Source organism: Pelodiscus sinensis, chromosome 6, assembly GCF_049634645.1.
Source record: "Pelodiscus sinensis isolate JC-2024 chromosome 6, ASM4963464v1, whole genome shotgun sequence".
NCBI lineage: Eukaryota > Metazoa > Chordata > Testudines > Trionychidae > Pelodiscus > Pelodiscus sinensis.
This window is the reverse complement of record NC_134716.1, coordinates 34293902-34308033: the sequence shown is the minus strand read 5'-3', so window position 1 is coordinate 34308033 and position 14132 is coordinate 34293902. Positions and strand designations below refer to the sequence as shown.

Below are 14132 nucleotides of genomic sequence, written 5' to 3'. Positions count from 1 at the left end.
TGCCCCTGCCTCCACCTCGTTCCCTTATATCTGAAAAATGTTGGATATTGTAATCAAAGACCAAAGGCAGCAACATATTTACTGTTGCCAATGAGAAGGTAAGCAAACAGAAGACAACCTACCTGAATATTTAGTAAAGTGCTACTTAATGGAATGTTTTAAATAACCAGATGACTGACAACTTGCACAAAATGCATTTGAAACTTTAAATCAGTGCTGCAAATATCTGCGCACACAGTCCAAAATATTTACCTATAGTTTTCTTTATAGCCCACATGTGTTTTTGTCATTAAGATGTTCACTTTACTATTGCAAGTAGTGTTAGTGATAGGGTCAGCCACATAATCAATAACCACCATGTATTGTAATTACTCACATAATCCTGAGCTGGGACCATGTTTTACTGCCAAAGATGCCAGATATTTAACCATAGCACCCAATGTAGCTAACATCCAAGACAATAATTATTTAATCACATCACCCAGAGTATTTCAATCACAGCACTCAAACTAGATTGCCAGAAGCTGTGGACAGTGCCAACAATTTAATGTAATGGAACCAGCATACTTAGCATGCAAAAATATATAAATATCTACAAAGAAATATCCTTTTGCCCTTAGTTGATACTTGCCTGCATTCAGAAAGCTTTTTAAAACCAAAAATGAAGATGTATTGGGGCTGTTGTCATTTGCTCATACTTGAGAGATGACAACTGCTAATGTTTTGGGTAGTTTATTTTTTTTTTAAATCAGACGTGAACATATACTCTTCTTTAACAAAATACCTATTCTAAACAAGTCCTGTCAGACTGAACAGAAGAACTAGCTGTCACACTATTTGAAAAATACTGGGGAAGCTGCTATTTGAGCCTTCTACTGTTTAAACAAGCAGGTTACCACATTTTAAAAGAGTCATATTTTTATATGGACTTTACAAACCAATTTTTCACTAGTGAATGACATATACATTACACTTCCGATAATCTGGCACCTTTGGGACCTAGGCAGTGGCAGCGGCGTACTTGGGGAAGCGGCGCGGAGCAGAGCAGCTGGGGTGCTGCCTGGTTGGTCCCACAGCACTGCCCCTCAGCCCCCTGCTCGGCGCCCAGCAGCACCCCAGCTGCTCTGCTCCATGCCACTCTGGGGTGCTGCTGGGTGCTGAGCAGGGGGGTGAGGGGCGGAGCTGTGGAACCAACCCAGCAGCACCCCAGCTGCTCTGCTCCACACCACTTCCTCATGTCCCCCGCTGCCGCAGCTGAAACTGACAAGCAGTGGACTTGGGGAAGCGGCGGAGCAGAGCAGCTGGGGTGCTGCCCAGTTGGTCCTGCAGTGCTGCCCCTCACCCCCTGCTCGGCGCCCGGCAGCACCCCAGCTGCTCTGCTCCACCACTTCCCCAAGTCCACCGCTGGTCAGTTTCAGCAGCGGCAGCGGTGGACTTGGGGAAGCGGCGCGGAGCAGCTCCAATTGTCCGGCTGTCTGAAGCACTTATGGGTTCCAGTTGGTGCTGGACTATCAGGAATGCCAGACTACTGGATGCTGGACAATTGGAGTTTTACTGTACTGCTATTTGTATCTTTGCCATCCAGTACTGCCTATAAAGGTGTAAGAGAAAAGGAAAATAAGCTACTTCCGCAAGACAGCTGAAGTTGTTTTGTTCTAGTGAGTATTGCTTTTACTTGCCAGTCTGATAATATCTAATTACTCCTTTCCTGCCCTACCAAACTCTCTTTTACATCTCTGTTTTTCTTAGTTTTTCTTTCCTACACTTTCAACATGATACTGGATCCCTTTTTCCTTTTAGATAGGAAATGTTCATAAATTCATAGAGTCCTGGGCCAGAAGGAACCCCTGTATAATAGAAGACACAGAACTTCCCCCTAAATAATTCCTAGAGACTATCTTAAAAAAATCTTAACTTGATTTAAAAATTATCAATGATGGAGAAGTTACCATATCCTTAATACTGTAAATAGTTCTAATGGCTAATTACCCACACTGTTAAAAATGTACATGTCATTTCCTGTTTGAATTTGTCTTGCCTTAGTTCCAGCTATTGGATTGTGTTATACCTTTCTCTGATAGACTGAGGAGCCCATTTCCAAATACTTGTTTTCCATACAGGTACTTATAAACAGTGATTTATTCACCCTTTATCATCCCTTTTCTTTGTTAAGCATAATAAATTGAGCTCCCTGAGTCTATCTGTAAGGCATAATTCCTAATCATTTCTTCTTTGAATTTTCTCCAGTTTTCCAACATGCTTCTTGAATAGTGGACAAGAGCTGGACATAATATTCCAGTAGCAGTTGCACCAGTACCAAATAGAGAAGCAAAATTACCACACTTCTCCTACAGAGTCTCCTCTTTATGCATCCCTGGATCAAATATGCCCTTTGGCCACAAGATTGAATTGTCCAGTTAATTATGCACCATGACCTTCAATTTTTTTTAGAGTCACTGATTCCCCAGATAGAGTCTCCCATTCTGTAGGTATGGCCTACATTCCTTGTACACGATTATATACTGAGACCTATCAGTTATCCAACATTTAATCCCTTTAATATGTGCCTTCTTAATTTTACAGTATAGTTTTTAATCAGTATGTTCCGTGGCACAGGGTTGTATCTCCCTTAACTGGGACTCCCTGGTCTGGCAGGACCAGGGATATTCCTGCACCACAGAGCCCAGGTATATGGAGGTCAGGCCATGGAGAAGGAGCACGCAACTCAGCTGGGAGCCCCATGTGTGGAGGCAGGAGAATGCAGAGGCGCAGGTGGCACAACGGAGAGTTCTGCCTCCTGTGGCCAGGAAGTAGCAGGGTTTGCAGGATTGTTTAGGAGGTATTTATTTTTATTTACTGAAATGCCCTTCATCAAAGGCTTCAGATGTGTGCAGGTCTCTCATAAATGGGAGACTTTGGCTTGGTTTGGCTACCATTCTACCATGGGAGCCCTCCACAATGGAACCCTGCTGACATTATACGCAGATTATTCACTCTTTCATTGAAGGACCATAGAAGGTCTCCCATAATACTTAAGACCCACAATATCCCAGTGCAATGGCATTTGAGCAGCACTGCCAGTACTAGGACCTCCTGCATTCCTGGATGATCTTTGAGGAGGGTTCATCAGCTATGAATAAGCTAGTGCAGATTGAGAAAGGCTACTGGTTGGAATTTATGAATCTATTTATATAAATTGAGCCAGAAGCTTCTGGATGTAGCTCTTTTTATACATAGCAATAGAATGCTAAACTAGAGCAGCTTCACTCAGCTAACAGAATTCTGTTTTCCCCCACAACCATTTAAATGTACCATTATCTAATTATCTGCATAAATCACTGAAAGTAAAGCTTTATGAAAATAGTCTTATTTGCAGATATCCAGTTTGTTCAGAAATTGATTTGCCTTCTAGAAAGTGACTACACCAGAGCTGCAAATCTACAATTTGGGCAGCCAATAGCAATATTACAAATGATAGATATAAAAAGTAATTGTCATTATTAATGCATGAATCATATTTTCTTCTAGACAATGGAATCCATTGATGGTGGAAAACTTTTTTCCACTGCCTACAACATGGATTTAGGAGGCTGCCTTAGAACTTTACGCTATTGTGCAGGCTGGGCAGATAAAGTTCAAGGTCGTACCATTCCAATGGGTGAGTAGTTCTGAGAAAATATTTTCTAGGTAGAACTGATAGGAAAATGATGTGGCTTTGAATGATTTCCTCCACTAGCATCTATAACACGGAGAAATATCTTGCCTTAGCAAATATTTCAGATAAACATTAATATGGGTTGATTAAGGTATATCACATGCCTCCTTTTACACATATGGCACAGTTAACATAACTTATTTACTTTTGTGTTATTTATTCAACTAAACAATATTAATTAATTACTATAGATACATAAGTTTCTACATTTCAAAGTAAATATGAAGAGTTTTTTAAAGGGGCCATATTAATATATGAGGTTACTCATAACTGTGTAGTAGCATTGGAAACCAGATCTTAAGAAAGGACTACGGCTCAAGAAAGGCTAAGTCCAAGACCAGAAGAAAGTGAAGTGCCTTACTATTCTTTGAATTCATTGGAAGAGGAAAAGTCTGACTAGAAGAAGTGAAGGGAAGAAATTCACCTGATTTAGCTCAAAGCCCATTCTGCTGCCTTTTCCATTGATCAGCTCTAAGGAATCTGACTACCCTATCTTCTCTACAAAAAAGATAGATTTTTAATGAAGGAGGAATTAGGGGAAACTATTATAATAAATTCAGAGATTTTTGCAACACACAGATCTCTAAGTTAGGTTTATCGGAGCACATATTTATTTGAAACCTAGAGGATTTTATACTAAATGGATTTCATGTCAGCTAAAATCTAATGTTTAAAAAAATGTCAGATGTGTACCTAGGACTGTGAGTAGCTTTTAAAAAAGAACTTCCAAAAAAAGCAGGAGAGAGGAAAAGAAGGAATTAAAAATGCTCCATAAGTGTGCTTTCCATACCCCATCTAGAAGTCTTCCCACCATAAAGACAGAAGCAAAGCTGGGAAAAAATCAGCAAGACTGGGCAGCATCAAACACTGAGACATGTAGGGAAGATCCAGATAGAATCCAGATGTACATTTTGGTTGCATACTTAAGATTCTGAAAAAAGCATAAGTACAAAAGTTGTGTAGCTACCTTTGGTAACTAATTTTTGTCTTCTTTATGCTCTAGCCATTTCTCACAAAAGCTTTTGTCTGAGTGTGCTATTTTTTCCTCTTATTTAGATGGAAACTTTTTCACATTTACAAGACTGGAGCCCATTGGTGTGTGCGGCCAAATCATTCCTGTAAGTTGAGGCCTTTCCATTAAAAAAAGCACCAAATGTTTGTATTTTAAAAGGACTTGCTTTCAAAAGTCTCTCTTTGTGAATGAAAGTATGGATCTTTAACCATCAGAACCTTCCTTCTCAGGCCAGACCATTTCTGGACCTGATCCCATGCAGAGCTATGCTAAAATCAGAAGCTGTTTGGCACATTGAAGGGTCAACCTCTCACAAAATATGTACAGTTTAAGAATGTAAAGCAAATTATTTCCTCACTATAGTGCTTAGGAGATTTAGTCATGGATGAGGACCCAAAATGCTCAGTGCTATGCAAACACAGAACAAAAAGATAGTCCCTGCCCTCAAAAAATTTACAATCTTAAGTATGACTGTCAAGGCTTTTTCCCCATTCTGGCATGATGAATGCAGAAGAGGGGTCCCACAAAAGTACCCTAAAACCTTATCTTTCCAGGCTTTGGTATAAAACTTACCCCCAAAATCTTAAAAACCTAGATTTTGGAAGTAAAAGTCCACTGACACCACCCAAGTAATGGTAAGAAAACTAGGGAAGAGATCACTTGCAAAATCTCAGCCCTAAAGTAAAACCAGGACACAAAAAATTAACCAATACCAGGTTAATAAAAAAAAGAAAGAATTTTTATTATCACCACAATACTCCTGTTACAAGCATAATGACTAGATGGAAAAGTCACCAATTAATACACTTATGGGCAGACCCCCATAAGCCAAAAGCTTACTTACAAAGGAGAGGAAAACCCATTTTTAAATACACAGACATCAGATTCCCATTTCCAAACCATAAAACAATAAACGGATTTATCTAAACTTTACTCTACTTACGGATAGTGAAGAGTCTTTTCTCAGTATCTGGAGAGAAACTGTCCAGGGACAAAGGAGGGAAAAACCAAAAGTTCCTTTGTCCCAGTTTGAAATCCCTATCTGCATTTCTATTGGCTGACTACTACCTGGCTTAGGTACAGTTAACCCCATAGTCCCCAGGATGTTGGCCATCCCTCATGACTATGACAAAGGTGCCAAAAATAACAGATGGATACAGGCAGGTAAGGAGTAAACAAGACAATTTTCATTATCTCTTATAATAAATTGTACATCTCCAAGTACCTTTACCCCTCATAGATTTTCAGAGCGAACCAAATCCAATGTCTTCTGCCTGCAGGAAGTATTACCATAGGAACAGACATCTGGCCCACTTGCTCAAGCTATGTAGGCTGCAGCAGCCTAACCAGGAGACGTTTCTCCAGAACTGTGTGGATGATTTAAAGACACTTTATGTGTCCCATGATATTCATTATCTATGGCAGTGGTACATACCAGCCCTAGAAGGTAAACCTTTTCAAACACCATCAGCAGGAGGAAAGAATGAACATTTCACAGTCCTGCTACCGCAGGGTGTTGGGTGGAGGGTCAGGCTGTTAGTGATCCTAAACATATTTCCTGGTCATTGTGAAGCAACAAACCTACCAGTTGACTCTCCAGAGATGCACAGCAAGGGGAGCAAGCCAACCAGCCGCTCCTTGAAAAGCACTGACAGTGAGAGAATCAATCTACCACCCCTAAAGTCATCCAGAGGTGAGAGGTTGAAATTTACAACCCCATCCCAGTCAGGAGGCCAATTCGGGTGAGGAATGGCCTTAAAGAGAAAAGGCGATGGCAAGACTCATCGGTTTCATCTCTAACCTGGCAACTTTCATCATGCTTTTCTTGGGCTGCATTAGGTGTTTGCAGCCTATTTGAACTCTAACTGCCAGTCTGAGTGTGCTGAAATTACATAAACCCAAAACAAAGGGTTTTACACAGCCCATGAGACAATTCATGCTACTGTGAACACAGATGCAATACAATGACGTATTAGAAATAGGATACACCTTCTCATCTGTCTTTTAGTGGAACTTCCCTTTGGTTATGTTTGTCTGGAAGATCGCTCCTGCCCTTTGTTGTGGAAACACAGTAGTCATCAAACCAGCAGAAGAAACTCCACTGACTGCTATTTACATGGGATCTTTAATTAAAGAGGTAAGTTTGCCATAGCAGGCTGCTACACTTTTCTAAGAGGCCAGTATAGATATAAAAACTACTGTAGTTTGCACTATGCTAAAATAGCAAATAGCATGTCTAGCCATGTACTATGGAATTTACTGCAAACAACTGAAGCAAACGAAGGGTAAAAAGCTTGGACATTTTTCAATCTAGCTTACTGGGGGGGGGGGGGAAACACCCCTTTAGCAACCTAGAAAATTAAATTTCTTGGAAAAATGACTGAGTGTTATAATGTTCAAAGCAAACAAGTAGCTTTTGAAGATGAGTGGTGATTAGTTAACCATCGTTGCTATCTGAGTAACAGATCTGTTGATGCGGGTGATTTTACTGAACACATATTTTGTTCACCTGGGTTTATGATTAATGAAGGTAAAATTAAACAACTTCACTGCTGCCAAACTTCCTGCACAGTACATCCAAGTATCATACACTTCCTCTGCTTCTGAATATCTCAAATAGAGTAGTCAACATTCCATTGTTTTCCAAGTAACATTCCATTGCTTCCTGCATGTTAGAAGGGATACCGGAGAAGAGTGGAGAAATGGTTAAATTGCCTCTTTAGGGTTAATAGAATAATCTAAAATCTTCACCTAGATGTAATTACTGTCGCCAATGTCAATAATCACCAGGTCAGTAACTTTCCCAAGTGCTAACAGTACTGACTCAGCACATTTTAGTGTTCTGCCTTGTAACAATGATTCATCACAAATACAGCCCAGAACATTTAGGTCAAATGTAAGAAGATGATTAAGTGAACAAAAGACACAAAAGGGCCAAGGGTACTTGTTAGTGAGTTACACAGTAAATATTTATTAGAAAATGCAATTTGCGGGAATTGCTTTTGCTGCTCCAAGTATCTCACCTGTTCATTTAACAGCAAAAATAAATATGATGGCTGCACTGAATAGCAGTATTAAAGAAAAACGAAGTTAGTGTATGTCTACACTAGCCCCCTAGTTGGATCTAGGGAGGCTAATGATGGTGACCGAAATTGTAAATGAAGCTCGGGATTTAAATATCCCACCCTTCATTAGCATGTTCCCAGCCGGTCACCATTTTAGAAATTGACTAGCCCGAAGTAACTGCCTGCGACTACATGCGGCAGTGAAACGGGATTCCTAATTAAAGCCCTAAATCGAATTAGCTGGTATTCCTCCTGCAATGTGGTTTACCATCTAATTCGACTTAGGGCTTTAATTCAGAATCCTGTTTCACTGCCACGTGTAGACATGGGCAGTTACTTCGGGCTAGTCACTTTCTAAAATGGCAACCGGCCGGGAACATGCTAATGAAGCGTGGGATATTTAAATCCCGTACTTCATTTGCAATTTCAGTCACCCTCATTAGCCTCCCTTAGTTCTGCCCTGACCCTGATGATGTATCATATCTCTCTAAATATAAGAATAACATTCCTGCAATAAGGAGTTAACTGTATTCACAATCTTAGTACTGTTCTATGTGAAACCAATTGGTGATCCAAATTCATGCCTTCGGGGACAAGTGTTCACCTTGGAATACAATGTAGTCACAGTTGGCATTAATTGATACCTTCCTTTCCAGTGTCACTCTGGAGCCCAGTCACAAAATAAATGTATAGACTCTGCACTGTCATTCCCCTCTCCGCACCCACGCAACAGTGGTTCTTTTAAGTTAGGAATGAAACATATAGCTAAGGCAGCATGGAGCATGTCATTATTGCAGACCCCTTCTGGTCCCCATACTGAAAACAGAGATTTTCAGTAGCCAAGGGTATCAATCTGGCACCTTTGATGAGTACTTAAAAGACAGCATTTAAAAAAAATGTAAAAAGCTGTTTATGTTATATTATGTCTTATTATATTATAGTTCGTATCCTAATTTAACTTATATATTGTAGTAAGGCCTAGAAGCTAACTAGTGTCAGAGTGACATTATGTTAAGGTACATCTACACTTGTCCTCTACTTCGAAGTAGGGAGGCAAATGAAGGCGACCGAAGTTGCAAATCAAGCACGGGATTTAAATATCCTGTGCTTGATTAGCAGAGTCATGGCCGGTCGCCATTTTGGAAATAGACTAGCCCGAATTAACTTGCCATGTATAGACACGGTACTCCGAGAAAAAACCCTTAACTCGAATTAACTGACATAGTCGTGGCCAGTCACCATTTTGGAAATTGACTAGCCCAATTTAACGTGCCATGTATAGATGCGGTACTCCAAGAAAAACCCCTTTACTCGAATTAACTGGAGGAGTATCGTGCTTGATTTGCAACTTCGGTCACCTTTGTTTGCTTCCCTACTTCGAAGTAGGGGGTAAGTGTAGATGTACCCACAGGGAATATGAAATAACTTTAAGAAATGTACACAATATGTGTATGTGTCTCAGTTATCTGGTATTCTTGATGCAACATGCTTCTCTGGGAAGTTATATATTACTATTATGTGCCTCAAAAGGAAACTTGAACTTCTTATTTCAAAGTCACTGTTCTATTCTAAAAAGGGAGTCTGTCACAATGTGGGAGATGTGTGTTTATTGGACTCAGTAAAATAAAACATGTAAAATAAAACAATCTTCTGCCAGCCCTGCAATCTATGGTCCATCTTCACTCACCTACTTTGCACCACAGTTGGGACTAGGTTGGTGGTAATGATTCATGAGTGGGAAGGGTACACAGTTTGACTCTCCCACCACAGTGGGGGAGTCTGCTGGGGTGACAGTTGGGGGAATAACATATTCTATTTGTACACGGCGCAAATTTGTATTAGAATGCGATAACGGGTTTGATTCATGCTAAGATTTGTGTACCAGGGAGGAGGACAGATAAACAGAAGCTTTTGAAAGGAGACTGAATGGCACATTTCCTAGGTACGTAGGACATGACTTCTCACTAGCCAGATCCACCCACTTCATGCTGAAAAGTTCCTTGCTAGTACTCCCTTCAGGAACTCCTTTCACCAACAAAATCCTGAAGCTCAGGTTGTGCCAAAGGAAAGACGCCAGCCATTCCATGTGCCATTTTCACTTTAAAAAGTAGAATATCACTTTAAACCATCAGTCAAAAGAATGGAATCACCCTAATGAATCTGAAAAATATATTAACCAGTTTTCATATCATTAAACATTTTCTGATTTAGACAGGGGTATATTGAATTAATGTTGTTTTACCTTTTAGCAAAAACACTGGAAATAGTACAGAAAATTACAGTCTGCATTTCCAAAAGGATATCTGCAAGAGATTGGAGCAAGATACCTAGTCTGCAAGAAAAACAAGACAAAAACTGTCATTTGAAAAATATTTCAGTGGGGTTGGGGATGACTTTTTCTATGTTGGGGTAAAATTATTGGAGAGATGTAGAACAGAAACAATTTAATGAGAGTAACAGAAGTACTCGCCTGTTCATCATTTACTTCTAATTCTGGTGGGTTTTTTTACAATTTAGGCAGGATTTCCACCTGGAGTAGTGAATATTGTGCCAGGCTTTGGATCCACTGCTGGAGCAGCAATTTCTCACCACATGGACATAGATAAAGTGTCTTTCACAGGCTCTACACAGGTATTATTCTGAATGCAAGTAACTATGAACTAGAACACTCTGCTCCTCTGGTTCTCAGCAATGATTTAGTATCTAGCTAGCATTATGTAATTATTTTTTCTCTTTTGGCTGCTAGTTTGTTAAACAAAGTCTGTTTAATGATTTGTTAGTTATTGAAAACTTCAAACATATCTAAACAATGTTGGTATTGTAGGAAGGCCTCTTCAAACAAAGGAATCCAATGAGATACAATTGGTTCTAACTTAGCAGTACTATTTTCAGGCTTCTTTTTAAAAAAAGAAGTGAAGTTGTCTTATAAATTTGAAAATGCAATAGATGGAATTTTGTGCAATTTAATTACAACGACGACATTTTGGTAGGGAAAACCACCTGAAGTCTAGGCTCAAACCCTGCAAAGATTTAAGCATATGCATGCAAGTGATCCTTTTGCAGTAAGTTGAACTCTTCACATGTGGAAAGATTATATCTAAGTCTTTAGAGCAGTTTTTTCCTTTTTTATTTGGCCATGGAACTCTTTAAAAAAAAACGTCGGGGGAAACTGGTTGACCAAAAAAAAAAAAAAAAAAGTGGAAAAACTGTCAAGACAGGCTGAGGAGTAATTGGGTTCTCATGGAACCCTTACTTTCACTTCAAGGAGCACTATTTGGGAAACTGCGTTAGAGGATTGGGCCTCTGTTTCGAGAATCACTAATGCCACACACCTTTACTATGATGCAAATGAATGATGATGTTGTTAACGCATATATCAAAGTACATTTTCTTTGAGAAGAAAAGTGTATTTGATAATGTTTCCACTCAATCATTTAGAGAGGGATTGATTGCAAATTGGTTTTCCAATTCTCACTTAGCAAAAAGCATAGGTCTGAGCTAATACTTGCCCAATAAGGACATTATTTAATTATACTCTATGGATTTTTCACGGGAGATTCAAGAGCACTATTGTTATAAACCACTGCCACACAGGAGTGTGGATAAAAGACAAAATATATTTATCTATCATAAATGTAGCATCCAACGGTTAACACACCTGCCATATGACAAGAATCCATATCCTCTTTCTGACACAGCTGCTTTCCTTCCAAGAGCTTTTAAGCTAAAGTAGAAATAACCCTCCTCCTCCTCTATACAGAGGTGGACTAAGGGCCTGGAGACCTAGGCCAGAACAAGTAGGGACGGCTCTCCAACCTTTCCACCTATAGTCCCCTCCCAAAGCCACACCCCGGTTCTCCTGCCAAGGAAATGGAGTCAGGGCAAGGAGGGTGCCTCACTCCACCTGCCCAGTGCTCCTTCCAGGGAGTGGGTCATGATGTGAGGGCTACTGCCACTGTCTTCATCAAGCCCACACAGAGTTTGCTAATGAAGATCAGTAAGGGGTTGGGAACATAGTTCTTTCTAGTAGCTGCTGGTGTGCAGCTTCTTACAGCTGGCAGCTGCAGGAGATGGGAGGGAATGTTCAAAGCCTGTAGTCATGAGAGGAAGCAGTGACAACCCACTACCCACAAAGTAACTTAGTAGCAAGAAGGAGAGAGCAGGTGTCCTTAGAAGCAGGAAGACAAGTAGAAGCTAGGCCCTAGCAACTCCCAAATTATCCAGTCACAAGGAAAGCCAGCAAGGCATTGCCACCCTACCACCTCCAGTCCAGACCACAAGGAAGACCCCTTAATAATGTTAGCAATAGAGGGCAAACAGAATGGTGCTATGGAGTGAGTCTGCTTGCCCATATTCTCTAGGTCCCTCCGGGTCTCCTTATCTGATCCTGTGGAAGAAGGAGAGTTTGGGCCAGGGAAGGGTGTGATCTGTAGACAGAGGCTTAGTTTCCACAGCTCTTCTCACACATATGGTGCTTCAACAGTCTTTCCGACTGCGGAGCACAGGGGAAGACTGCTTGGAAGGGAGAAAGTGGGAGATCAGAGCCCTGATGCCCACTTTGGCTGCAGTTCATTCCTGCCCTCTACCTCAGAGTGCCCTTGTTTGCAGGGAGGGGGGGTGTCCTGTAGTGCTCAATGCTGCTCCAAGACAGGCACATGATAAATGAGAGGTGCTGTGCCCATGTGAGAGAGCCCCAGATTAACCCTTCACAGATGCACTAGCAGGAGCTGGGGGCATTATCTCTAAGGATAGAGGGACTCCTGGGGAACATGATATGCTATCCCACCACCTGATCCCCCCAAAAATCTTTTTTAATGATTCCAATATTTCACAGTTACTAACTTAGCCTTTACTGTTTTGAGAAAGTGAGAGCTGGGGGTGGAAGAACACATTTAACGGAAACACTTAGATAAAAACTCTTAGATGAAATTCTCTTTTGTGCTTTAGGTTGGCAAACTGATCAAAGAAGCTGCTGGAAAGAGTAATCTGAAGAGGGTTACATTGGAACTTGGAGGGAAAAGTCCTAATATCATATTTGCAGATGCAGATTGTTAGTAGTTCTATTTATCTTTTATTCTGTTATAAGCAACCTTTCTCTTTTGCTTCTTGGTCTTAAACCATGTAGCCAAATCACTTTTGTTTTATTTCTTTTCTATGTGTACAACATTTTACATTTGTCCAGTGCCTGTGTGGGATCCTTTTCTAGTCATGCCTCAGAGCATTTAACTTAATTTTCACTTAAAAATTGGAAGAAGAGACCTTGCTCTGCCATTCATGTAAGGACGGGACTTCCTAGGATTGTATGGTAGTAGCAGTTTGGGGTAGAAAACTAACATCTATTGTGGGACATGAATCCATGAGATTCTGGACCAATGGCAAAAGTGTTGCCACTCTGGAATATGAATACCTGAAAGGTAATTTTCAGCATTCCACAACTGAATGTTCCTTTTGGCACTGTTGACCAACATCATGAAATATGTGGGATTAAAATTCTCTACCATGTGGTCATACGTGCACTTGTCTAAGTATATTGTCTTTAGATGCCTTTTGAATAGTAGTATTGGATACCTGTAAGCAAGTACCTTAAAAGATCCCAGAATGGCAAGTTTTATAAATGAGGTAGCATGACAAAGGAAGGTGAGGCAGATTTTCCACAAGTTCATGTTGAGCATTCAAAACTAGGTTATGTAAAGACTGTAAAGAAAGGAGGCTTGATTAATTATTCATTTCATTGCAGTGGACAGCGCGGTGGCATTTGCACACAATGGTCTGTTCTACCATCAGGGTCAATGCTGCATAGCAAGCTCTAGGATTTTTGTGGAAGAGCCTATTTATGAAGAGTTTGTCCGCAGGAGCATTGAACAAGCTAAGAAAATTGTTCTTGGTGATCCTCTGTCTTCTTGTGTAAACCAAGGTCCCCAGGTCAGTTATAGTTACCTAACTTATTTATGATCCTGTAATGCTACGGCAAAGAGGCACTTTGATTGGGGGTACTCCCTACACTAGCCCTGAGAGGATAAATTAGGCCCAAATGTCTATAGGAGACACCTGGAGGAGCCTCCAGAGAGCAGGGAGTCATTAACCAAATATGCAGTTCAACTAGACAGGAACAGGAGGGGCTTGTATAGAGCCAAGTAGCTGGCAATAGAAGGGGGCTGCAGGGAAATAGGCTGGTAATCACTGCCTGAGGGAAGGGAGGTGTGTTAGAACTAGAGTGGATAGTCCACAGTTATTCCCTGGGTAGAGAGTTGAGAGGCAGGCAAACCCAAAGAGAAAGGAAGCCAGATAGGTAGGAGAAGGCTCAAAGGAAAAGTGGAGACCTTGGCTGCTAATTAGAGGG

General features: G+C 40.7%; 1 protein-coding gene across 1 annotated transcript in view; it reads left to right on the top strand.

Moving 5' to 3' along the window:
* Nucleotides 1-14132, top strand: part of ALDH1A1 (aldehyde dehydrogenase 1 family member A1) — a 49198-nt gene that overhangs the window by 20883 nt on the left and 14183 nt on the right. Inside the window, exons 4-9 of the mRNA XM_006137823.4 lie at nucleotides 3529-3658; nucleotides 4772-4833; nucleotides 6736-6864; nucleotides 10310-10423; nucleotides 12740-12842; nucleotides 13530-13714. Of these exons, the coding sequence (XP_006137885.2) occupies nucleotides 3529-3658; nucleotides 4772-4833; nucleotides 6736-6864; nucleotides 10310-10423; nucleotides 12740-12842; nucleotides 13530-13714 (723 nt within the window). The remainder of the gene's footprint in view (nucleotides 1-3528; nucleotides 3659-4771; nucleotides 4834-6735; nucleotides 6865-10309; nucleotides 10424-12739; nucleotides 12843-13529; nucleotides 13715-14132) is intronic.